Raw genomic sequence first — 24,523 nt, 5'->3', positions numbered from 1 at the left:
TAGGAAATCAGTAAAGATACTAAAGATTTTAATAAAATATCAGCCAACTTTATCTAATTGATATTTATAGAACACACCTCCAGGTGCAGAAAGAACATTCACCCAGAGAGACCATATCTGGGGCCATAAAACAAGTCTCAATGCATTTAAATTAAAATTAAAAGTCTCAATATAGTATGTTCTTTGACCACAAAGAAATTAGAAAGCAATAATGGAAAGTTGCCTCGAAAATCCACAAATATTTGAAGTTTATATATATAAGATAAAATTTGCCATTTTAACCATTTTTAAAAGTACAATCCAGTGGCATTAAATATTCACAATGCTGTGTCACTGCTATCTATTCCCCAAACTTTTTCCTCACCCTAAACAGAAACTCAATAACCATTAAGCAATAACTCTCCATCCCCTTCCATAATAATTATTTAATTAATAATTATTGTATGTTTAATTATGTACAACTAGTACATGGTTACAAAATAATCAAGCATGAGGAAACAAAGTCCCAGAAGACTTTTTAAAAAACATTATTTATTTATTTATATATTTTTTGAGGAAGATTATCCCTGAGCTAACATCCGCTGCTAATCCTCCTCTTTTTGCTGAGGAAGATTGGCCCTGAGCTAACATCTGTGCCCATCTTCCTCTATTTTAGATGTGGGATGCCTGCCACAGCATAGCTTGATTAGCAGTGCACAGGTCCGTGCCCAGGATACGAAGTGGCAAACCTTGGGCTGCCAAAGCAGAGCATGTGAACTTAACTGTTGTGCCATTGGGCTGGCCCCCCAGAAGACTCTGGATGTTGGAATTGTCAAACACAAATTAAGAAGTAGCTAGGCTTACTATATTCAAAGAAATATAAGACAAGCTTGAAAATATCTTCAGGGATAGGAAACAGCCAAAACTAATCTAGCAGATTTGGGGGAAAAAACAGAATGTCTAAAAATAAAAAGTATAATAACTAAAATTAAAAACTCATGGATAGGTTTTGCATCAGACACAGCTGATGAGAAAATTAGTGAACTGGTAAGTAGAAAGGAAGAAATTATGCAGAATGCAGTACAGAGAGATAATATTTAGTCTCTGGTTGGAGAAGTCAAAAAGGAAAGATGAACAGATTTGATGTCTTAAAAGTGTAAAACTAATTTTTGTCAAAAAGACCCTAATTAAAATGCAAAGTATAATTAAAGAGAAAAGATTTGCAACTAAAAGGACAAGCATAAATCTACAGACAGAAAGCAGATGTTTGGTTGCCTAGAGCTGGGGAGTCGGGGCAAAAAAAGAAAGTGACTGCTAATGAGTAGGAGGCTTCTTTTTGAAGTGATGAAAATGTTCTGGAATGGGATAGTGATGTTGGTTGCACAACTACATGAAAATACTAAAAACTAGTGTGTATAACACATCAAAAAGGTGAATTTGGGGTATGTGAATTATATCTCAGTAAACTCGTTTTTTAAAAAAAGGACAAGCAGTTAATGCCTTTACTACATAAAGAGCTCATAGAGATTAATAAGAAAAATACCCAGTAGGTAAATGGATAAAAAACATAAATAGGCAATTCATGGTAGAGGGATACAAGTAGTAAAATTTTGAGAAAAATATTTGACTTTTCTAATAAGCAAAGAAATGTAGATTAAAAGAATAATGAAATGCATTTTTTTGTGCCATTTCAAAAAGCACAGATTTTTTTTTTTTTTTTTAAGATTTTATTTTTCCTTTTTCTCCCAAAGCCCCCTGGTACATAGTTGTGTATTTTTTAGTTGTGGGTCCTTCTAGTTGTGGCATGTGGGATGCTGCCTCAGAATGGCTTGCACGGTACCATGTCCATGCCCAGGATTCGAACCAGTGAAACCCTGGGCCACTGAAGCAGAGCGTGCGAACTTAACCACTTGGCCATGGGGCCGGCCCCTAAAAAGCACAGATTTTTTTTATTGAGGTCATAATAGTTTATAACACTGTGATATGGCAGCTATATGTTATTTATTTGTCAGTCACCATACAAATGTGCCCTTCACCCCTTGTCCCCATCCCTCTTCCCCCTGGCAACCACTAAACTGTTCTCTTTGTCCATGTGTTAGTTTATCTTCCACATGAGTGAAATCATACGGTGTTTGTCTTTCTCTGTCTGGCTTATTTCACTTAACCTAACACCCTCAAGGTCCATCCATGTTGTTGTGAACGGGACGATTTTCTCTTTTTTTATGCCTGAGTAGTATTCCATGGTATATATACCACATAATCTTTATCCAATCATCAGTCAATGGGCACTTGGGCTGCTTCCATGTCTCAGCTATTGTGAATAATGCTGTAATGAACATAGGGGTGCATAAATCTCTTTGTATTGTTGATTTCAATTTCTTTGGATAAATACCCAGTAGTGGGATAGCTGGGCTGTATAGTATTTCTATTTTTATTTTTATTTATTTTTATTTTTGTTTTTATAGCAGTAACATTGGATTATAACATTATATAACTTGCAGATGTATATCATAATATATTTCGAATTCTGTGTAGATTACATCACATTCACTAACCAAAGACTGATTATAATCCATCACCACACACATGTCCCTAACTACCCCTTTCCCCCTCCTCCCTCCCTCTTTCCCCTCGGGTAACCATCAATCCAATCTCTGTTGCTATGTGTTTGTCATTGTTTTTATCTTCTACTTATGAGTGCGATCATATGGCATTTGACTTTCTCCCTCTGACTTATTTCACTTAGCATAATTCCCTCAAGGTCTATCCATGTTGTCACAATGGCTGGATTCTATCCTTTCTTATGGCTGACTGAGTAGTATTCCATTGTGTATATATACCACATCTTTATCTATTCGTCCCTTGATGGGCACCTAGGTTGCTTCCAAGTCTTGGCTATTGTGAATAATGCTGCGATGAACATAGGGGTATATGTATCTTTATGTATTTGTGTTTTCAAGTTCTTTGGATAAATACTCAGCAGTGGAGTGGCTGGGTCATATGGTAGATCTATTCTTAATTTTCTGAGGAAACTCCATGCTGTTTTCCATAGTGGCTGCACTAGTTTACACTCCCACCAGCAGTGAACTAGGGTTCCCTTCTCCCCACATCCTCTCCAACACCTGTTGTTTCCTATCTTGTTAATTATAGCCATTCTGACTGGAGTGAGGTGATATCTCATAGTTTTGATTTGCATTTCCCTGATAGTTAATGATGTTGAACGTGTTTTCACGTACCTGTTGGCCATCCGTATATCTTCTTTGGAGAAATCTCTGTCCAGATCTTTTGCCCAATTTTTAATTGGGTTGTTGAGACATATGAGTTCTTTGTATATTTTGGATATTAACCCCTTACCCGATATATGGTTTGCAAGTATCTTCTCCCAATTGCTAGGTTGTCTTTTTGTCTTGTTGATGGTTTCCTTTACTGTGCAGAAGCTTTTTAGTTTGATGTAGTCCCATTTGTTTATTTTTTCTTTTGTTTCCCTTGCCCGGTCAGACATGGTACTTGAAAATATGCTGCTAAGACTGATGTCAAAGAGTGTGCTGCCTATGTTTCCTTCTAGAAGTTTCATGGTTTCAGGTCTACATTCAAGTCTTTAATCCATTTTGAGTTGATTTTTGTGCACAGTATAAGATGATGGTCTACATTCATTCTTTTGCATGTGGCTGTCCAGTTTTCCCAACACCATTTATTTAAGAGACTCTCCTTTCTCCATTGTATGCTCTTGACTCCCTTGTCGAAAATTAGCTGTCCATAGATGTGTGGGTTTATTTCTGGGCTCTCGATTCTGTTCCATTGATCTATGTGTCTATTTTTGTGCCAGTACCATGCTGTTTTGGTTACTATAGCTTTGTAGTATATTTTGAAATCAGGGAGTGTGATACCTCCAGCTTTGTTCTTTTTCCTCAGGATTCCTTTGGCTATTTGGGATCTTTTGTTGTTCCATATAAATTTTAGGATTCTTTGTTCTATTTCTCTGAAAAACGTTGTTGGAACTTTGATAGGGATTGCATTGAATCTATAGATTGCTTTAGGAAGTGTGGACATTTTAACTATGTTAATTTTTCCAATCCAAGAGCATGGAATATCTTTCCATTTCTTTGTGTCTTCTTTAGTTTCTTCCAACAATGTTTCATAGTTTTCGGTGTACAGATCTTTCACCTCTCTCGTTAAGTTTATCCTAGTATTTCATTCTTGTTGCAATTGTAAATGGGATTACATTCTTAATTTCTCTTTCTGCAACTTTGTTGTTAGTGTATAGATGGCAACTGAATTTTGTACGTTGATTTTTTATCCTGCAACTTGACTGTATTCATTTATTATTTCTAAAAGCTTTTTAGTGGATTCTTTAGGGTTTTCTGTATATAATATCATGTCATCCGCAAATGTGACAGTTTCACTTCTTCTTTTTCCAATTTGGATCTCTTTTATTTCTTTTTCTTGCCTGACTGCTCTGGCTAGGACTTCCAATGCTATGTTAAATAAGAGGGGTGAAAGTGGGCATCCTTGTCTGATTCCTCATCTTAGAGGGATAGCTTTCAGTTTTTCTCCATTAAGAATGATATTAGCTCTGGGTTTGTCATATATGGCCTTTATTATGTTGACCTATTTTCCTTCTATACCCACTTTATTTAGAGTTTTTATCATAAATGGATGCTGTCTCTTGTAGAAGGAATTTCTGCCTCTTCCGCCTAAGTCAGGACCGTCCGTTGTTGTGGGGGTTCTTTTTATCGAGTTTTCAGTTTTCTCTCCAGGGTAATTTTTCCAAGAATAGTTGTAACCTGGTTGTGTTTGTGGGAAGAGGTGAGTTCAGAGTCTGCCTAAGCTGCCATCTTGACGAGATTCCCTCTATTTTTAATTTTTAAAGAAATCTCCATACTGTTTTCTGTAATGGCTGTACCAGTTTGCATTCCCACCAGCAGTGTATGAGGGTTTCCTTTTCTCCACAACCTATCCAACATTTGCTATTTTTTGTCTTGGTGATTATAGCCATTCTAACAGGGCATAAATAATATGGCTTAAGTGATAAGACATATCACTTAAGGAGTGATACCTAAGTGTAGTTTTGATTTGCATTTCCCTAATGATTAGTGACAGTGAACATCTTTTCATGTGCCTATTGGCCATCTGTATATCTTCTTTGGAAAAATGTTCATATCCTCTGCTCACTTTTTGGTCAGGTTGTTTGTTTTTTTGTACTTCATTTGTGTGAATTCTTTATATATTATGGAGATTAACTCATTGTTGGATATATAATTTGCAAATATTTTCTCCCAATGGGTGGGTTGTTTTTTCGTTTTGATCCTGGTTTCCTTTGCCTTGCAGAAGCTCTTTAGTCTGATGAAGTCCCACTGTTTATTTTTTCTTTTGTTTCCCTTGTCTGAGTAGACATGGTATTTGAAAAGATCCTTTTAAGACCAATGTCAAAGAGTGTACTGTGTATATTTTCTTCTAGGAGTTTTATGGTTTCAGGTCTTACATTCAAGTCTTTAATCCATTTTGAATTAATTTTTGTGTATGGTGTGAGATAATGGTCTACTTTCATTGTTTTGCATGTGACTGTCCAGTTTTCCCAAACCATTTATTACAGAGACTTTCCTTTCTACATTGTATATTCTTAGCTCCACTGTTGAAGATTAGTGGTCTGTAGATGTGTAGTTTTATTTCTGATCTTTCAGTTCTGTTCCATTCATTTGTCTGTCTGTTTTTGTACCAGAACCATGCTATTTTGACTACTATAGCTTTGTAGTATATTTTGAAGTCAGGGATTGTGATGCCTCCAGCTTTGTTCTTTTTTCTCAGGATTGCTTTAGCTATTCAGGCTCTTTTGTTGTTCCATGTGCGATGTAGATTCTTTGTTCTATTTCCGTGAAGAATGTCATTGGGATTCTGATTGTGATTGCATTGAATCTGTAGATTGCTTTGGGTAACTTGGACATTTTAACTACATTTATTCTTCCCATCCATGAGTCATCTTCCATTTCTTTCAATAATGTCTTACAGTTTTCAGTCATAGTCTTTCACTATACTTTCAATTATAGGTCTTTTGTCTCCTTGGTTAAATTTATTCCTAGATATTTAATTCTTTTTTGTAGTGATTGTAAATGGGATTATATTCTTTTTTTTTTTTTTATCCCAAAGCCCCTGGTATATAGTTGTGTATTTTCAGTTGTGGGTCCTTCCAGTTGTGGCACGTGGGATGCCACCTGATCATGGCTTGATGGGTGGTGCCATGTCCGTGCCCAGGAACTGAACTGGCAAAACCCTGGGTCACCGAAGCAGAGCGTACGAACTTAACCACTCGGCCACAGGGCCAGCTGCTGGGATTGTATTCTTGAGTTCTCCTTCTGCTAGCTCGTTGTTAGTGTATAGAAATGCAACTGATTGGCTTCACTGCTCTAGTCTGCAGTCCCACGAGCTGCACGTGCTACAGGGGGCTGCTCCAGAAGTCGGTCGGCCTACAGCCGTGTAGTCGAGCACCATCCCCTCAATACATCATGGTCACCACATCCTTTGCGCTGCAGACTGGCAGGGGTGAGACCCTCAGCTACTACTTCTGCTTCAACTGCTCTTGGGTCAGCCACACCTGGCCTCCCAGCGTATCCCTGCTCCTTGATGCCTGGTCCTTGTGCCTTTGCAAGAATTAGCCAAACAGGTCCGGGTCGTGGCCCAGCCCTTGGGCAGCTCCCTGGGCCTCCAGGTGTGGGAGCTAGGGAGAGGCCATGGCAGGAGTAGGATCAAGCTGCCACTGTCCAAACAACCTCCAGCAGATGTACTAGTGGTCACTCCGGGAGCTCTGTGGAAGGCCCTGAAAAGACAACTGATCAGCCTGGAGCAGCTCTCCCTCTTAGTGTTGAATGAGGCAGACACACTGCTGGATGAAAGCTTCCTGGAACTAGTGGACTACATCTTGGAGAAGAGCCATATAGCAGAAGGCCCAGCTGACTTAAAAGACCCCTTCAATCCCAAAGCTCAGTTAGTGCTGGTGGGGGCCACATTTCCCGAAGGTGTAAGCCAGCTGCTGAGTCAAGTTGCCAGCCCAGACTCTCTAACCACTATCACCAGCTCCAAGCTCCACTGTGTCACATCCCATGTCAGACAGACATTTATGAGGCTGAAGGGAGCAGAGAAGGTGACTGAGTTGGTACAGATCCTCAAGCAGCATGACAGAGCATATAGGACGGGCCCCTCAGGAAGCGTTCTGGTGTTCTGTAATAGCTCCAGCACTGTGAACTGGCTAGGCTATATTCTAGATGACCACAAAATCCAACACCTCAGGCTGCAGGGACAAATGCCAGCCTCACTGAGGGCAGGTATCTTCCAGCACTTCCAAAAGGGCTCCCGAGACATACTTCTCTGCACAGACATAGCTTCTCGGGGCTTGGACAGCACCCATGTGGAGCTGGGTACCAATTACGATTTCCCTCTCACCCTGCAAGACTGTAACCACAGAGCGGGGAGGGTGGGCCGAGTGGGAAGCGACGTGCCAGGAACAGTCATTAGCTTTGTGACCCATCCCTGGGATGTGAGCCTGGTTCAGAAGATTGAGCTGGCAGCTCGCCGGAGGAGAAGCCTTCCAGGACTAGGGTCCTCGGTGAGAGAGCCTTTGCCCCAGCAAACCTGATTGCAGCTGGCTTAAATATGATGCCATAACAGAGATCTTTCCCTGTGCCCTGGGTGGGTGAGCACACTTGTCATTAGGATGTGCTAGGCTGCCCAGTCACCTCCCCGAAGGCCTGGTAAGCTGCTGGCCAGCACGGGAGGGTGAACTTCTGAGCATGGCTCTCTGTAGTCTTTCACATGACTCATGAAAAATAAAGTAGATTTTGGCTTTGCCTTATATCATGATTTCTAACAATAAATGATGTTTTTATGGATCTCCCCTAATGATAGTTACCATTGGAGCAGAATTCATTGGATTCTGAGAAGATTCACACTCCAAACTATCACACCTAGGACAAAGGGTCTTTCAACTGATGGTTTAGTTTGTAAACATTTAGGTTTTATTTCCTGCCTCTAAAACACCCATTAAGTTCCCAGGAAAAGGGAAAGGTGAAGTAACTAGCAGTAGGGAGAAATTTTCTTCACCAGCAGTGCCCATGGCAGGTTTGGGCACTCTTGGTGAAATCTCTGAGAAGTACTGGCAGAAGAATACAAGGCAGACTGACGCAGAAGTGTGGCTGGCTGTGCATTTCCAGGCTCTGCCTTCTCTTCTGTCCCTTGGTGGCAGAGGAAGAGGAGAGAGGATTAAACTGTTTTACAAAACTGGCAAAATAAGCATATAGCATCCTCTGACTTATAGGTTCCAGTCTCTGCTGCATGATATAAGTTTTGCCTAAAGTAATGAACAAGCCAGAGTCAAAATATGATACTCCACAAAACAACTTAAAAATACTTACACACAGAAAATGATAAGGTTTCAGAGAAATGAACTGGGCCCAGGGCAGCCTTTGCCAAAAGAGAATATTGTACTAAATGTACAATCATAGCTCTCTTTTCCATATGAAGAAACTGAAGCTCAGAGGGATAAAAGAACTTGCTCATAATCACACAAGTATGTTGGACAGAATCTGGTCTTGTTTGCACCAAAGTTTGTATTCTTAACCACCATGCTAGCTTTTTTCAAATGTGATACATGCACAGAACTACTTTACATTTCTGTTTTCCTTGAATATTCCTTGTTTACATCTATGCCTGGCTCAGTTTTTAATACTCCCCACTTTGACTCTCAAAAGTGACCCAGTTTAGGCAATAATTTGGTCACTCTATCCCTGGACCACTCTTTGTGGAACTGCCCAGGAAGCTTGTTAAAAGTGCAGGTCTTTTTTTTTTTTTAAGAGGAAGATGGTCGCTGAGCTAATATCTGTGCTAATCTTCCTCTATTTTGTATATGGGATGCTGCCACAGCACGGCTTGATGAGTGGTATGGAGGTGCATGCCTGGGATCCAAACCTGTGAACCTTGGGCCACCAAAGCAGAACATGCGAGCTTAACCACTATGCCACGGGGCTGGCACCAGCAGATGTCTAAGCCCCACTCCAGATCTGGACAAGTTTTCTGAGGGTTGGCCCAAGCATCCATGTACAAGTAATTTTAAGTTGTTTTGTGTACTCCTCAGGTGAATATCAAACCCTGTTAAGTTGAGAAACCTTTTGTGTATGCTGTTCCACCTTCCCCAGAGACCCAGCCAGGTGCGGATAAGGTTTCAGTACCCCAACCAGAGCAAAGGGGTGCTCCTGGACAAGTAATCTCTCTGGAGCCTTGGAGAATCTGAGGGGTCTCATGCTGGCCCACCTGCCAGGACGAACCTCCTCCAGAGCCCTCCTCAAAAGCAGTCTGCTCTAATCAGGCCTGACTTTATCTGTCCTATCCTGTACCACACTGATCAGGCAACTTAGAAGTAGAGAGAAGCTGCTTCTCAACTGGGGTTGGCCAACCTCTGAAATAGTAGCCCGGGCAGTCTCTACCTTCTGGGCACATCTCCTCTGCAACAGCCCCAGTCAACAAATGTCCCATCTTTGCTTATTCAAGGTCAGCCATAGGGAGCCCCCTCCTAAGGAAGGTTCTCTCTCATTACTAGGAAGTTCTTGGCCACACTGTATCAAAGGCTGCCTGAAATATAGTTCCTTCCCATGGGCCTGATCAGGCTAAGAGCAGAGTTGTCTCTCCTCCTCCGAGTAGGACCAATTTATCTCTTAGTAACACCTTTTGACGGCGTTGACCAGGTTTTTCACCTAGGCTGCTGCTGAGCCCACACCTCTTTCTTGCATGGTGATGGGATTATCGTTGTTTGCCCTTTTGGGGGAGAGAGGAGTGTAATAATTAGGTTGTCATTCTGTATGATGTCATTTTGTCATGAATTTGTTTTGAATTTCATATTTAAATGGGCCCATCCTTCCCACTTTGCGATGTCATTCAGGACCCTCATTTTGCCTTGGAGCACCTTTAACATCTCTCCTCAGTGTCCCTGGAATGTGATGAGCTTGCCCTCATGTTCCTATTAGCTACAAATCCAGAGTCCCAACATGGAGCCCTATCATTGAGCAGAACACCTCTCCACTACCTGTGTAGCCTTGGGTAGACCCCTTAGCCTCTCGGATTTTGGAGTCCTCAGTTGTGAAAATGTGAGGGCTCTATGAATTTACATTTGAGGCAGGACAAGGTCATGAGTGGGGAGGGCCAGGTGTGAGGGTCCAGGCAGGATGCCTCTCTGCCTCCACCTCACTCTCCTCCACAAAACCCCAGGAACCTGAAGCCTGCCCCTCAAGTCACAGATTCCTTATGTGACCTCACTGGGTAGTGATGACCTCACAAACCTCACAGTTTCCATGGCAGGATAACCACGCAAACGTGGTGCTCTTGGGGAAACTTCTCGACTAGTTCTCTACCAGATACCGATCTGTTAGGTTGCCTGAGAGAGAATGTCTGACCGGATCTTCTATATTAACTCGAACTTGTCTTCTGTCCCCTGGGAGGGCAACGGAGCAGGTAGGCCTAGTGCGGGCATCTGTGTAAGAGGCATTGGTATACACACAACCTCACCTGGCTGCCACATGTTCCTTTTGGGCTTGCCCACCACACCTTAGAACATCCCCAGCTGTAAGTAGTACAGTGGCCCAGGGCCCCCTCAGGGACCCACAGTGTTCCTGCTCACTGCTGAGGACCAGTGAAACGTCACCCTTGGGCAAGTGTTCAGAAAGGTTTACAAAGGTAGCCTTTCCCTTTGGGCTATAAGATGCTTCCATTCAGACCCTTTCCTGATTGGCCTCTTGGCAAAAGTGCATTTTTGTTAGAAAGTGATAAATGGAGCAGTTTGAAGAAGAGCTGTGGAAGGCCACTCTTGACTTTCACCCTGAACCTCCCCTTCCAGCCCAAGAACCTTCACTGTGCTGTGATGTAGACATCCACGTTAGTCCCCTCAGATACATCCCAGACCGAGCTGCTGAGTACTGGGGGAAACAGTGGTGTCATTTCAATGGGAAGAACAGAAGAGGCAAGGGGAGTGATGAAGTGATTCTGAGCCTGGAGGGCTGAGGAAATGGTGTCCCAAGAGGTTAGGTTGATATCAGCTTAGACTTGGTTCCCAGATTCTGGTTTTGATCCTCCTGGTCACTCTTGTCTCAGTAGTTGGCCCTTTTCTAACCTAGATAAAAGTATCAGAGGGCTAGAGTTTTGTGGTTGAAACAGGTGGAATGAACGAGGCCGAAGAGGAGTTGCCAAGGTGAAAGGGGTTCTTAACCAATTTAGATTAGATTATTTTCTCCAAAACTTGAAAGGCAATTCCATTAAAGCCTCAGAAGTGACAGAGCTTAAGAAATGTTTTCTATCTTGTGGAAGGGAGAGATGGAGGGGATCCTGACTGCAATTATTTTCGGGTTCTAAGTTTTCTCTGGGAATGGGGAAGAGATTTCCTGGTCTCCTGCTGCTGCCATAGGCTCCAGGGAATTGCTTTTGCCGCCAACGTCCCTTCTCTAGGGGACTCAGAGGTGATGGGCCAAGGCTGAGTTTTGGATGCCAAGCACTTGAAAGGGCTTCAACCAGAAGCTGAGAGAGACGTGAGAGAGGGGAGGTCCTGGCAGGACACTGTGTCCAGAAGTGACTGATCAGTTGTGATTTTCTGTCCAACAGCAGTGGCTCCCACTACTCCTCCTACACCTTGTCTATACCATGTCCTCTACCGAGGGTGTGCAGAAACCCAGATGGGCTGGCATGGAGAGACATATTGCCTGGTTGGTGGCTGCCGGGCCTATGGGGATGCTCCTGTGGCCACCCCAGCAAAGGTGGAAGCAGAGAAGCCAGTTCCCAGGCGGGGGCTCAAGAGACCTCGAGCTGTGGCAGAGCCAGACGAAGACCTAGACTGCCCCAAAACCAAAATTCGGCGATTGCAGCACGGTGGCAGGAGGCAGACCCTGTGGAAGCTCGCTGGCTGAGCCATTCTGTAGAGAGGGCAAACATTTAACTTCCAGAGAGATCTAATGCTTCTTCCTGCAGTGAACCCCACCACCCACCATCGGAGGTTAGAACCTGAGCCATTCTGTCTGAGCCTTTCTCCGCCAGGAGCCTCCTTCCATACTAACTGGCCATAGGCAAGGAGCCTCAGCAACTGAGGTTTGAAATGAGAGGCTGCTCTGAGCATCCCAGGACCGAAGCTGGCCTGGAAGAAAACCTGCTGTTTCTCTGCTCAATCCTCTAGAGTCCCTTCTTGGGCAAAAGAAAGAAAAGTCTGCACTCTGCCAGCTGAGGAGGATGCAGGAGCAGAGAGATGGTGTAGGGCGGCTTTATCAGGGGCCCCGTCTACCAGATGGGCTCCTGCTTGAGTCGTTGCCAGCAGCTACCAGCACAAACCAGAAGGAGCTGGGCTTTTTGAATCTGAAAGAAGCAATCTGTGGCTACCCAGGGAGCCTCCTGCCTGGGGTCTCAGGAGGCAGAATAAAGAGACCCAGGAAGACCCGCTCCCTGGAGCAGGAACAGGATGAAGAGGCAAGCAGCATCCCCCCTGAGGCTCACATGCTCCTTTATTCCCAGCCCTTTCTGTTCAATAAAATGATTTTCTGTAACAGTGTCTGACTTGAAATCCAACTTGTCCAAGGCCAGGCCCCAAACCTCCTGTTCCCTTCAAGTACATTCCCACATGTGGTACCTGGTCTTCTAAGACCTTCTGCCTCCAAAAAGGGCCCTTGGGTGTGGCTGCTCACTATGTGGCTATGTAAATTGGAGCAGGGCTCAGGAAGGTTCTTTAAGAAATGCAGATGAGTACTTCCTGATGAGTACTTCCCTCTGTATGTGCAAGTGTGTGTGTGTGTGTGTGTGTGTTTGAAAGGAGAAGAGAGGCAGGACTGAGAAGATGCTGTTACATCTACCAATCCACCCATCCATGCATCCATTTATTTGACAAATATTTATTGAGCAGCTGTTACCTAACAGCCACTGTGCTGGTGTCTTGGGATATTTCAGTGAATGAGATGATCAAAGCCCTTCTCCTCAAGGCACCCACAAACTAAAGGAAGAAACAAGTGAACAATATAATTTCAAGTAATTATAATTGCTAGAAAGAAAAGTAAAATAGGTTAAGAGGATAGAGTGAGGAAGGAGTGCTGTAGTACATAAGGTAGTCAGGAAAGGCTTCTCTGAGGAGGTGACATTTCAGTGGAGATGTGAGTGAGGGAGTCATGTGAGGAGCTGGAGGAAGAGTATTCCTGGAGGAGGAAATGGCAAGTGCAAAGACACTGAGGTAGGAATGAGGCTGGCCTGTTCTAGGACCAGCAGTGGAGCTGGCGAGGAAAGATAGAGAAGGATGAAAGATGTGGTTGGAGAAGTAGGCGTGGGCTGGACCATAGCAGGCCTTGTCGGCTATGGTGAGGAGAGCATCCTGTCTTAAAAGTGACGGGAAGTCATGGGAGGGATTTGAACAGGGTAGTGAAGTGATCTGATGTAGATGCTAAACAGCTCACTGAGTGCTGTGTGCCACGGGAATAAGCTGCTGGCTGTTCCCAGTGGAATGCCTCTCTCAGCAGGTAAGGGGACAGTTGTTCCTGGGGAGTCGGGGTGGGAGAAAATCAGCAGAGAGGAAAGAGCACAGTGTTTGGGCCTGTATCCCAAGCTCATCTGCCTCATCAGCCCAGAACAGAAGGGGGCACTGTCAGCAGCTGGTAGCCCTCAGGCCCAGGTGAAGTCACCCACCCTGTGGACAGCACGCTTGTTCCCAGGGCCACAGCAGCAAGACCGTGGCTCCTTCCCCCGACACACACCCTCAAGGCCAGAGAAAGTGCTGGTAAGTTAAGAAGTTTCCCTAACCTGGGTTAGAGGAGGGACACAGGCCCTGGGGTTTCCAGAAAGTTCCCTCTGTGAGTCTCAGTTAACCCAGAAAAGTCCGCTAATGCCTCTTTGCAGTGACCCCCACTGCCCACTGGAAGTTAGAACCTCAGAATCTCTCTCTGAGACTTGGTGTGACTGAGGCAGACTTGTGGTTACTGGGGGAGTCAGATAGGTTGGCAAATCCCAAACATGACGCAAACAGACTCACCTGGGCTCTTAGGACACCTAGAGATCCCCAGCACCCACAGAATATGTTTTTAGGGTGGGGTCTGGAAATCTGCAGGGTTTCTTTTCTTATTCAAAAAGTTTATTTACCCATATATTATGTGATCTTTCAATCAGCACTTTATAGAACAACGCTGCTTTTCTCTCAGAATCTGATATTCCACGTTCTTCTTCATTTTTTCTTTGAATTTATTTTATTTTTTTTTAATTTTTGAAAATTATATTATTGAGGTCATAATGGTTTATAACATTGTGTAATTTCAGGTGTACATTATTATTTATCAGTTTCTGTATAGACTGCATCATGCTCACACCAATAGTCTAATTTTTATCCATCACTGTATATATGTGCCCCTTTACTCCTTAAACCCACCTCCCAACCTTTCCCTCTTGTAACCACTAATCTCTTCTCTTTATCCAGGTGTTTGTTTATCTTCCACATATGAGTGAAATCATGCAGTGTTTGTCTTTCTGGCTTATTTTGCTCAACATAACACCCTCAAGGTCCATCATGTTGTTGCAAATGGGATGATTTTGTCTTTTTTTTATGGCTGAGTAGTATTTCATTGTATATATATATATATATACACATCACATCTTCTTTTATCTATTTATCAGTTGATAAGCACTTAGGTTGCTCCCACTATTTGAATAATGCTGCAGTGAACATATGGGTACATAAATCTCTTTGAATTGTTGATTTCAAGTTCTTTGGATAAATACCCAGTAGTGGGATAGCTGGATTGTATGGTATTTCTATTTTTAATTTTTTGAGAAATCTCCATACTGTTTTCCATAATAGCTGCACCAGTTTGCATTCCCACTAGCAGTGTGTGAGGGTGCCCTTTTCTCTACATCCTCTCCAACATAAAATTTTAAACGTGTTTGTTTTTCAAGCTGTAAATGAATTAAAATACATAACCTAATTTTATGTTTTTGTATATTTACTTAATATTATAATAAATATTATTTTAACCAAATATATTAATATCTGCTCTTCAAAATACCAGAGAAGACTGAGGGGAAATGTTTGCAATACACATATCTGACAAAAAACTTATATCCACTACATACAAGAACTCTTACAACTCAATAAAAATAAGAGAAATATGGCTGGCCCGGTGGCTCAGCGGTTAAGTGTGCACGTTCCACTTCGGCAGCCTGGGGTTCACCGGTTTGGATCCCGGGTATGGACATGGCACTGCTTGGCAGGCCATGCTGTGGTAGGCGTCCCACATATAAAGTAGAGGAAGATGGGCATGGATGTTAGCTCAGGGCCAGTCTTCCTCAGAAAAAAGAGGAGGATTGCCAGCAGTTAGCTCAGGGCTAATCTTCCTCAAAAAGAAAATAAATAAATAAGAGAAATAATCCAATTAAAAAATGGAAAAAGATATGAACAGTTACTTCACAAAAGAGATACATAAATAGAAAACAAGCATATGAAAATACATGCTCAACATCAGTAGTCACCAGAAAAATACAAATTAAAACCACAATGAGGGGGTCGGCCCGGTGGCCTAGTGGTTAAGTTCGCATGCTCAGCTTCAGTGCCTTGGCGTTTGCAGGCTTGGATCCTGGCCTTGGACCTAGCACCACTGGTCGAGCCTTGCTGTGGTGGCATCCCACATAGAAGAACTGGAAGGACTTACAACTAGGATACACAACTGATAAGGATCAAGGCTGCCCCAGGGAGAAAAGCCCAAGGCGTCCTGGCCTACATACTGATCTATATCATCCTCAGGGAAGCATAGGACAACCTGACCTGATCAACTTGATTCATATACAAAGTCATAGGACCATATGATAACCAGACCTCACCTGCACTGACATCATTTTAATGACTTTTTTACATGATCTTTCCTTTGTCTTGTAAAGAAATAACTCACATACCTATGCCTTATAAATTTAGCCCTACCATCAACTCATTGCAGCTCTTCACTGCCCATGGGTCCTGTCCTCACGCTGCAGCCCTTTACTGCCCATGGGTCCTGTCCCCATGTTACTCCATGCTATTCGCTGAATAAAGGAGCACTACCACCAGACCTTGAGAGTCCAAGAGATCTTTCTTTTGGCTCCTCGGCTCCCTGACCCTGCATCATTTCTTTTGGTGGCCCATACGGGGATCCTGCTTAACCAGCTTGTGAGCTGAAGTTCTGGTAAGTGCGCTTTCCTTCCTTGTGCCTTTCTGTTTTTCAAGGATGGATCTAAATTTACTTCTCTATTGGGAACTTTCTCAAACAGCAGTATGAATCCAGGTTTGCTGCCCATGGCTACTCTGTGGGGTAAACCATGGCATTCAGCCTGAAGAGAATCAGTACCTTAAGCCTAAGGGTGATGAAGAATGAATTAATCCATTCCTTCCTAATCCTCTCTCAAATATATAAATTTCACATGGGCACGGGTCAACCACTTAAGTCATTAGGATGGTTGCCAATCTCCAAGATTCCTGTGGCAAGTTTCTTTTCCTAAGGCTGGATTGGGATCCCTCCCTATGGCTCCTGACCACACTCTGAACTGCGGGAAAGTCTCAATCAGGACTCTGGTTCAAGGAAAGTACCAAACTCTAACCTTTGGTTTAGTATGGGAACCCCTTCTTGGAAGAACAGCTCCCAGATGCAATTGGGTAGAATGTCCCCCAGACCGGTGGAAAATTCTTCACTGTTTTTCTCTATTCATCTATCTCTGGGACCATTCACCAGGCACCTATTACTGCCAGGCATAATAGGGAAGATATACAAGGGATGCAATGCAGGGGGATGCCCCCATCACCCCTTGCTATAGGAACCCCACAGGAGGAACAACAGGTAGAACGCTGCCCTAGGTTCAGGGGGGATTTTCAAGGTAATGGACCCTTTTCTTTTGTCTCTCTTAGAGTTTCAGTGGCCATTTTGGTCTCCTTTTGAGTTTTGTAACTGAGAAACAAAGAAATTTTTAAAGAGTCAAAGGCTCCACTCCTGGGAGCCTCCACTCTGGTTTCTGGGCCTGATCACCCTGGTGACCCCCAGTGGGGTGCCCTCTCTTGGCGGTTGACTTGTTGAGTATTTTACACACCTACCAAGTCGGTTATGAGGATAGGAGAGCTGTGATTTATTCTGTGAACTGTCCTGCTAGTGTTGTGTGCCCCAGCACAGGAACTGCTGTGTGCCTCTTATCTTGATAACCCTCGGGGACAGGCCATGTGGGCAAGGCCTGATCTCTTCTTTTCCTTTCTTTGTCTCTTTCGTTCATCTCCTCCTCTGTTGTCACCATGTCAAGGTTAAGTTCAGGCTGGACCTGAGCAGAACCTGGACCTTCTGTAAGATCGAAAACTTGAAAATCTTTTGCTAGGGACTTAACTCTCAACCCCGGCATTGGGAGCCCCAGCCACCAGCCAGCTCCAGGCCTTTGCCTCCTGCTTCCCTGACTTGCCTTGTGCTGGCTCAGGGACTAAGTGCCCTGGCTGAGTGGAACTTGACTAAATCTCATAACTATATTGATGCCCACAGTTGGGCTCTGCACCCTTTCTCCAGATGCTGTCAGTTGGACACCGGCTTCACCGCCATACTGAATGGCACTGGATGTCTTGACAGCAGTACAGGGGGGTACTTGTGCCATTATAAAAACCAAATGTTGTGTCTATATTCCTGACTACCATCTAAATATCTCTGGCTTTCTATCTGATATGAGCCACCAAATTAAATCCACGTCTGACCCTACCTTATCCCTAAATGATTGGTTGGACTCCTGGTCAGGTCCAGGTCTCCTGACTACTATCAAAGCCTTATTCATTGGGTTAATCATATTGCTTGCATTTCTTATTATAATTTGTTGTCTGTTTTGTTGTTTGTCTTCCACATGTCAACAAAGTTTTGCCTCCTGAACCACTTCTTGTCAAATGATTCTCTCGTCTCCAAAGGATCTGTATACCTTGTCAGCTTTGGACTCTGCGGGAGCAACCTTCCGGTCCACCGAACTTCCTGCCTGTACCCCTATGGCCCCATTTAGGGACAGCCCTATGACCTTGTACAGCTAGAAGTAGTTACAGAAGATTGACCATCGTCCATATCCCCAAAAGATTTCAGGGCCAAATGGGTTCAGCGGGGATTTTATGATGAGGATCAAGGCTGCCCCAGGGGGAGAAGCCCAAGGTGTCGTGGCCTACATACTGATCTATATCATCCTCTGGGAAGCATAGGATGTCCTGACCTGATCCAATCTGATTCATATCCAAAGTCATAGGACCACCCAATAACCAGACCCCACCTGCACTGATACCATTTTAACAACTTTTTTACATGATCTTTCCTTTGTCTTGTAAAGAAATAACTCACACACCTATGCCTTATAAATTTAGCCCTACCATCAACTCATTGCAGCTCTTCACTGCCCACGGGTCCTGTCCCCATGCTATTCCATGCTATTATCTGAATAAAGGAGCACTACCGCCAGACCTTGAGAGTCCAAGAAATCTTTCTTTCGACTCCTCAGCTCGCCGAGCCCGCATCACAGCTATGTACTGGGACTTTGAGGAGAAGAAGGAAAAAAAGAAAAAAAAAAGAAAAGAAAAACAAACCCACAATGAGATACTATTATTGACTCATTAAAATGGCTAAAAACTAAAAAAACTATTGATACCAAGTCTTGGTGACGATATGGAGCAACTGGAACTCTAACATAGTGCTTGTCATAATGTAAAATCGTACAACTACTTTGGAAAACAGTTTGGCAATTTCTGATACACTTAAGGTATGACCCAGCAATTCCATTCCTATCACCCAAGAAAAAAAATATATACACAGTCACACAAAGACTTGTACCAGAATGTTCATAGCAGCTACATCATAATACTACAGAACTGGAAACAACCTGAATGTCCATCAACAGGTAAATGTATGAACAAATTGTGGTATATTCATATAAAGTAACGCTACTTAGCAATGAAAAGTAGTGAACTACTGATAGACACAACAACATGGATGAATCTCAAAAACATGATTCTGAGCAAAAGAAGTCAGACATAAGAGGGTATACATTGTAGGATTCCATTTACATGAAACTCTAGAAAAAAATCCGTATTACAGAATTCTGAATAAATAAATGGTTGTGGTTTTAAGCCATTAAGTTTTGGACTTGTTTATTATACAGAAGAGAACCAAAACGTATATTCTGAAAATAAAAGCCCATTAAGTAAAAACTTTAAGCTAGTACAAGTTAAATATTTCTGGAAACTACCTAATTAGAATGCCCTTGAGCTACCATTATAATGCTGCAACTTTAAACAAATTTTGTTGAGTAAGATACTTCTAAAGGCAACCTAGTTTGTCATTCTTTGACTAATCTTGTATGCAACTTATTAGCAAAATGTATTAATATCGTATTTCTTAAAACAAGATTTTTTCTCATTACAATCAAGAAAAACAAAAAAATAATATAAAAAGAGAGTTTTCTTAGTTCATTCACTTTGGAAGAGACACTTTTCAAAAGATATTTTTCTCTATTTGACAATAGACACAACAGGGGTTCAGAAAGCCCTCTCACCCACAATTTTAGGAAGTAATTTGTCAGTACCATTACATGAATAATTTACACTATAAACAGACTTTGACCCAGTAACTCCACTTTGGCAAATATCAATCCTACAGAAATAAAGGTTCCAGGATGTTAGTGTGTACCTATATATGAAATGTGTATATATAATATATATATTTCTATTATCACATATATATGAGAATTTATATTGCAGTACTGCATGTCACATAAAAAAAGAGAAAAAAGTGGATATTTATTTACAGAGAGATGGTTGAATAAATGGTACAAATTGTGGTACATCCATACTTTAAAATACATGCAGCTGTTTAAAAGCTTCTCCCCTCATCTTAATTCCCTGGCCAAGCCAATAGGAACTCACAGTAGCCTGCTAGACAAATCCAATTATTCAATTTTCCTTTGTTTTCTATAACTGGCAGAAGAAAGTGGTTGTGAGAGCAGAATTTGGGGCTGAATTTCCTCCTCTCTGGGCAGATGATAGCTTTTCTAAAATCAGATTATGGGCTTCATCCTGGAGCTGGATAGGATCATGGGTTGCTTATCACTTGGATGAACTCTGAGGGGCTAAACTAAAACATAAAAATTAAGCAGGTGACATGGAAAAGAGTTGACAAAGCACATTAAATAAGGGCATTTTGCAGGTTTTAAGAGAAATACACCCTAAAGCCCAAGACCTACCCTTTTCCTGAATATAGAATAATTTGAGAAAAGGTATCTCCTAACTTAGAAGAATACACTGCTTTGCCTCAACAATCCCGGTGTCATTCTACTTGCCACACACTCTCCAATCAAGACCTGAGATTTAGTTCTCTCCCCTCATTCTTCATTCCAAAAATTAATTCCTGATCTTTCCTACAGAGTTCACTGAAGGTAAACTCTTCAGATGGAGCAACATGAATATGGCTTTCTAGTTCTGCTCTCATTTTTAGAAGTTTCTGACCTAGAGTAAACTGGAACTTGTCTGAGCTTGCTGATTAGAAGACTACGTTCTGCCTCTAAAGATAAGTAAGTGCTGTTCTTTGTATATTATGATGACACTACCAGATCTGAGTTGCTCTTCTAGAGCAGCGATGGGTTCACACTGAGTCATGCACCCACCCTTTCATCCATCAGCCCCACCCTCCCCTCCCTGCTTTCTGCCTCCCTTCATCCACCCACCCACCAACTTCTCTGACAGGCTCCTCCATTCATTCTAGGAGCAAAGGTACACATTTTGGAGATGGCTGGTCAGGGTTAGAAGTTTGGTCTGAAGGCATGGAATAATGTTTCTCTATGAGATATTAGCAGTCTCATTCACTGCTGACAAGAGCGCACATTTCTGGAAGGCAACTTAGCACTAAATAGCAAGAGCCTTAAAAGCATGCACAGACTTTGACCTAGTAATTTCCCTGTAGGAACCAATCCTACGGAAAGAATTAAAGATTCACCAAAAGGATTTATGTATAAGAATACTCAATAGCACACTTCTCATAATCCTCATAAAGTAAGGAACTTGAAACAACCTAATCAACAATAATATTTCAAAGATAATTAAATAAAATTATGATAAATTTAGATTATTGCTTATACGCAACCAATAAATCTTATATTTTCAAGAAATATTTAATGACATGGAAAAGTGGTTATAAATAATGTTAAATGGAAAAAAAAGCAGTATACATACAGTGTAATCACAATTCTGAGAAAGAAAAAGAAACTAGAGGAAACAATCAAAATGTAAACAAAGAGTGTTTACTTCCAAATGGTGAGACTATCTTTTTTTAGATGAGTGATTACTTTCTTTTTTTATACTTTTTAATATTTTCTAAATTGTCCAAAATTACCATGTATTACTGATACAATTAGGAGGGGAAAGGTCTATAAATAGATTTTAAAGTTATACCTCAAAAAAATTGACAGGAGAAAGAAAAAGAGAAAGGAGGAAGAGAAAAAAATAGTTACTTGGTCTGGGCTTCAACCTTCAATTCTGGCCAGATCAATATTTCCAACTTCTGTTGATATAAATACTTGCTGAATTGAACTATACAGATATTAAGCTGGGCAGCTTGGCAAGAAGCATTTCATCTGATCCTCTGAATTTTGCTGAAAATTTCTCCTTTAGGATATGTAAACTCTAATCCTGAATGCTGTCTATTGTGCTGAAATCGATGAAAGCTAAACTCCCAGACTGGCAGCCAATTATTCACACATCCAGTAGACCTTTTTACCTTAATTCAGGCCTATGCTGTGAGCTGAAAATCTTTCAAAACTATCATACAGAAACTGTTTTTCAAAAACTGGCCCGCTCCGCTATGTTAATGATGAACTGATGTAGCCCTGTGTCCACGGCCACCTTCCAACACAGGGTCTCAAGAAGAAAAAAGACAGACAAGGCCATTTCCTCTGTGCTCCCACAATATCCAACATAGGCTCTCCCTCCGAGAGCAGGTCACTCAGAGAGATGATATCTGTCTGAGTCAACTTCTCCCACTAAACTATAAACTCCTCGCAGGAAGAGACTGTGGCTTTTTCACGCTCCTATTTTCAGCTCCAAGCACAGAACCTGCCGTTCAGAAGCTACTCAACAAATGTTTCTGAACCGAACTACATTGATTTCCCCACCCCCAATATTAAGAAAAATAACTATATTCAAGATAAAGAACTTTGAGCATTAGGAAGAGCTACCAAATAATCCAAGAATTTATATGATTTAGAACTTGACACAAGCAGGAAACTAAATTAGAATTCAGAGAGTGTTTGGGTGTTGCCATGGGGCAGAGGTGGAAACTGTTTTTCCATCAGCCCAAGCTTGGGATTCAAATGAGAGCCACATACAAACAAAAAGCAACTTCACTGATTTTTCTCTTTTTCCTTAGAATGAGAAATAAATGTTAGCAAAGGACATAAAACATTCCCTCAATACAAGGGATGATTTTAAAATATATGTTAGTTCATATTTTGGTCCATTAAAGGTAAAGGAAAGGCAAAAGAAGATAGGAAGCATATAATCATTTCAAAGATGGACATGTGCTCAATAGGACATATCCCCATATCCAGCAGATAACAGGAAAGGCTACCCACCAAAAATTATGCTCATAAGATTGGTATAAAATAGAAAGATTAGCCATGTGCAGACGCTCCCACATCCAAAAGGATATGTAAATGTATAGAGAAAGAAAAGAGTAACTTTTTCAAACTCTCTCCAGTGAAATGCCAATCTAAAATGTAAGTGATGGGAGATAGACTAGAATTTAGTCAAGGCCACCAGGATGACTGCACAAGTTGAGTACTGTACTTCAGGGCACACCATTCATACAATGATGCCCCTTGGAGTTTATATAGCTGTGAACAACCTGCATAACTGTATGTGGCAGTCCTGGATTTAACTAACACATCTGAGTGATGTTATAAAGCAGAAATGGAATGGCCCCCATGAGCTCTAGAAAGAATGTATCAACAGACGCCCTATTGACATTCTGAGCCAGACGATTCTTTGTTGTAGGGGGGCTGCCTTGTGTACCATATGTTTAACATTCTCCCCAGCTGTGATAAGCAAAAATGTCTCTAGACATTGCCAACATCTCCTGGGAGGCAAAATTCCTCCCTGCACCTCCTATTTGAGAATCACTGGTCTAGAGGAACAAAGAACTGGGTAGTGTTTGTCCAGCTCTGCTGAAGAGAAAGAATATATTGCATCTGGCATGTGTGAGAAAGGAGTGTAGTCTACACCAGCTCAGGAATAATGCTCTAGGCAATCTCAAAAGGAAATACCCCCACAGATTTAATCCCCTTTGCTTTAATTCCACTTGTTAAGTAGTGTCCTAATTACCAATTCAAAATCTTGGGCACAGTAATTTAATGTTACATCTTTAAAAGACGTTTCAAAAAATGCAATGACATATAACAGTCCACAGGTTATTGTCAACATCGACACTGGGCCATGTAAGAGGAAACAGATGGAGAAACATTTGGAGTGATTGGTAATTTAGCAATGTGTTAAGACTAAATTTCTAAAAGTACATTAAAAAACTAAATAGTTCCTTAAATAAAAGAAACTAAACCAAAATCTTTCCACAATATTTTCTACATTGAAGAGTAGAGATTAAAATATATAGATTCATACCAATACAAGGTTGGTTTGAGAAAGCCTTTCTATGTAAGAAAGAAACCATAAAGAAAAAGATAGATTTGCCTACATCAAAATTAAAAATTCAGTGTTTTCATTTGAAAAATCAAAATTAAACAGAGAAAATGAACAAAATTAAAATGCAAATAACCCGAAGAAAATATTTACAAAATAAATGTCAGTGGTTCAAAATCTTTAAATATATAAAGCCTGTATAAATCAAACAACAAAATCAATGCCCCAACGGAAAAATGGGAAAGAATATGCAATTCACACACACACATACACACACACAAAAAACACACACACACACACACAAATTTAGCCAACAAATATATGAAAAATATTTAACTTATGAATTGAATAATAGAAATAAAAACAAGAATTTCTTTACATATCTCCTTGATAAAAATGATAATACACAGCCTATATAGAGCTGATGAAAGTACAGAAAAATAGTCTCAAGTATTGAGATATAAACTGGCACAATCTCTCTGGAAGACAAGTTTGCAATAAACATCTTTAAAAATATGCACATGCTTTTTAACAAATTCTACTTTTGTAAATTTTTTCTAGGAAATTATCATGGATCTGCACAAAGATTTAGCTATAAGAATACTCATCTCAATGTAATTCATAACAGCAAGAAAGTGGAACAACCTATGAGTCGGTGAGTTGAAAAAAATTATGGTACATTCAAATGATATATTATCATACAATCATTAAAAATTATAGAGGATGTGGAAAATGTCCACGTTAATGACAGGAAAAAGATGCTTAACAACATGGGAAAATGTTCAGGATGCAATAGTGTATTGGGTAAGAGACTGGGTCTGGAGTCAGACTGTCTGGGTTCAAATTCTGGGTCCA

The 24,523-nt window shown here is 41.5% G+C and overlaps 1 protein-coding gene and 1 pseudogene across 3 annotated transcripts in view; one reads left to right on the top strand and one right to left on the bottom strand.

Moving 5' to 3' along the window:
* The window catches only part of TANGO6 (transport and golgi organization 6 homolog), a 192,532-nt gene that overhangs the window by 61,130 nt on the left and 106,879 nt on the right, over window positions 1-24,523 (bottom strand). The window contains exon 16 of one of the 3 annotated variants that reach the window (XM_070613764.1): window positions 17,229-18,523. The exons of the other annotated variants lie outside the window; for them this stretch is intronic. Within the exon in view, the coding sequence (XP_070469865.1) occupies window positions 18,486-18,523 (38 nt within the window). The 3' untranslated portion in view covers window positions 17,229-18,485. Of the gene's footprint in view, window positions 1-17,228; window positions 18,524-24,523 lie in introns of those variants that run through there. 3 annotated transcript variants of the gene reach the window in all.
* LOC103545158 (probable ATP-dependent RNA helicase DDX28) lies at window positions 6,275-7,822 on the top strand (annotated as a pseudogene).

Source organism: Equus przewalskii, chromosome 3, assembly GCF_037783145.1.
Source record: "Equus przewalskii isolate Varuska chromosome 3, EquPr2, whole genome shotgun sequence".
Classification (NCBI taxonomy): Eukaryota; Metazoa; Chordata; class Mammalia; order Perissodactyla; family Equidae; genus Equus; species Equus przewalskii.
Note: the sequence above shows the minus strand (reverse complement) of the source record. Positions and strands in the feature narration are given on the sequence as shown.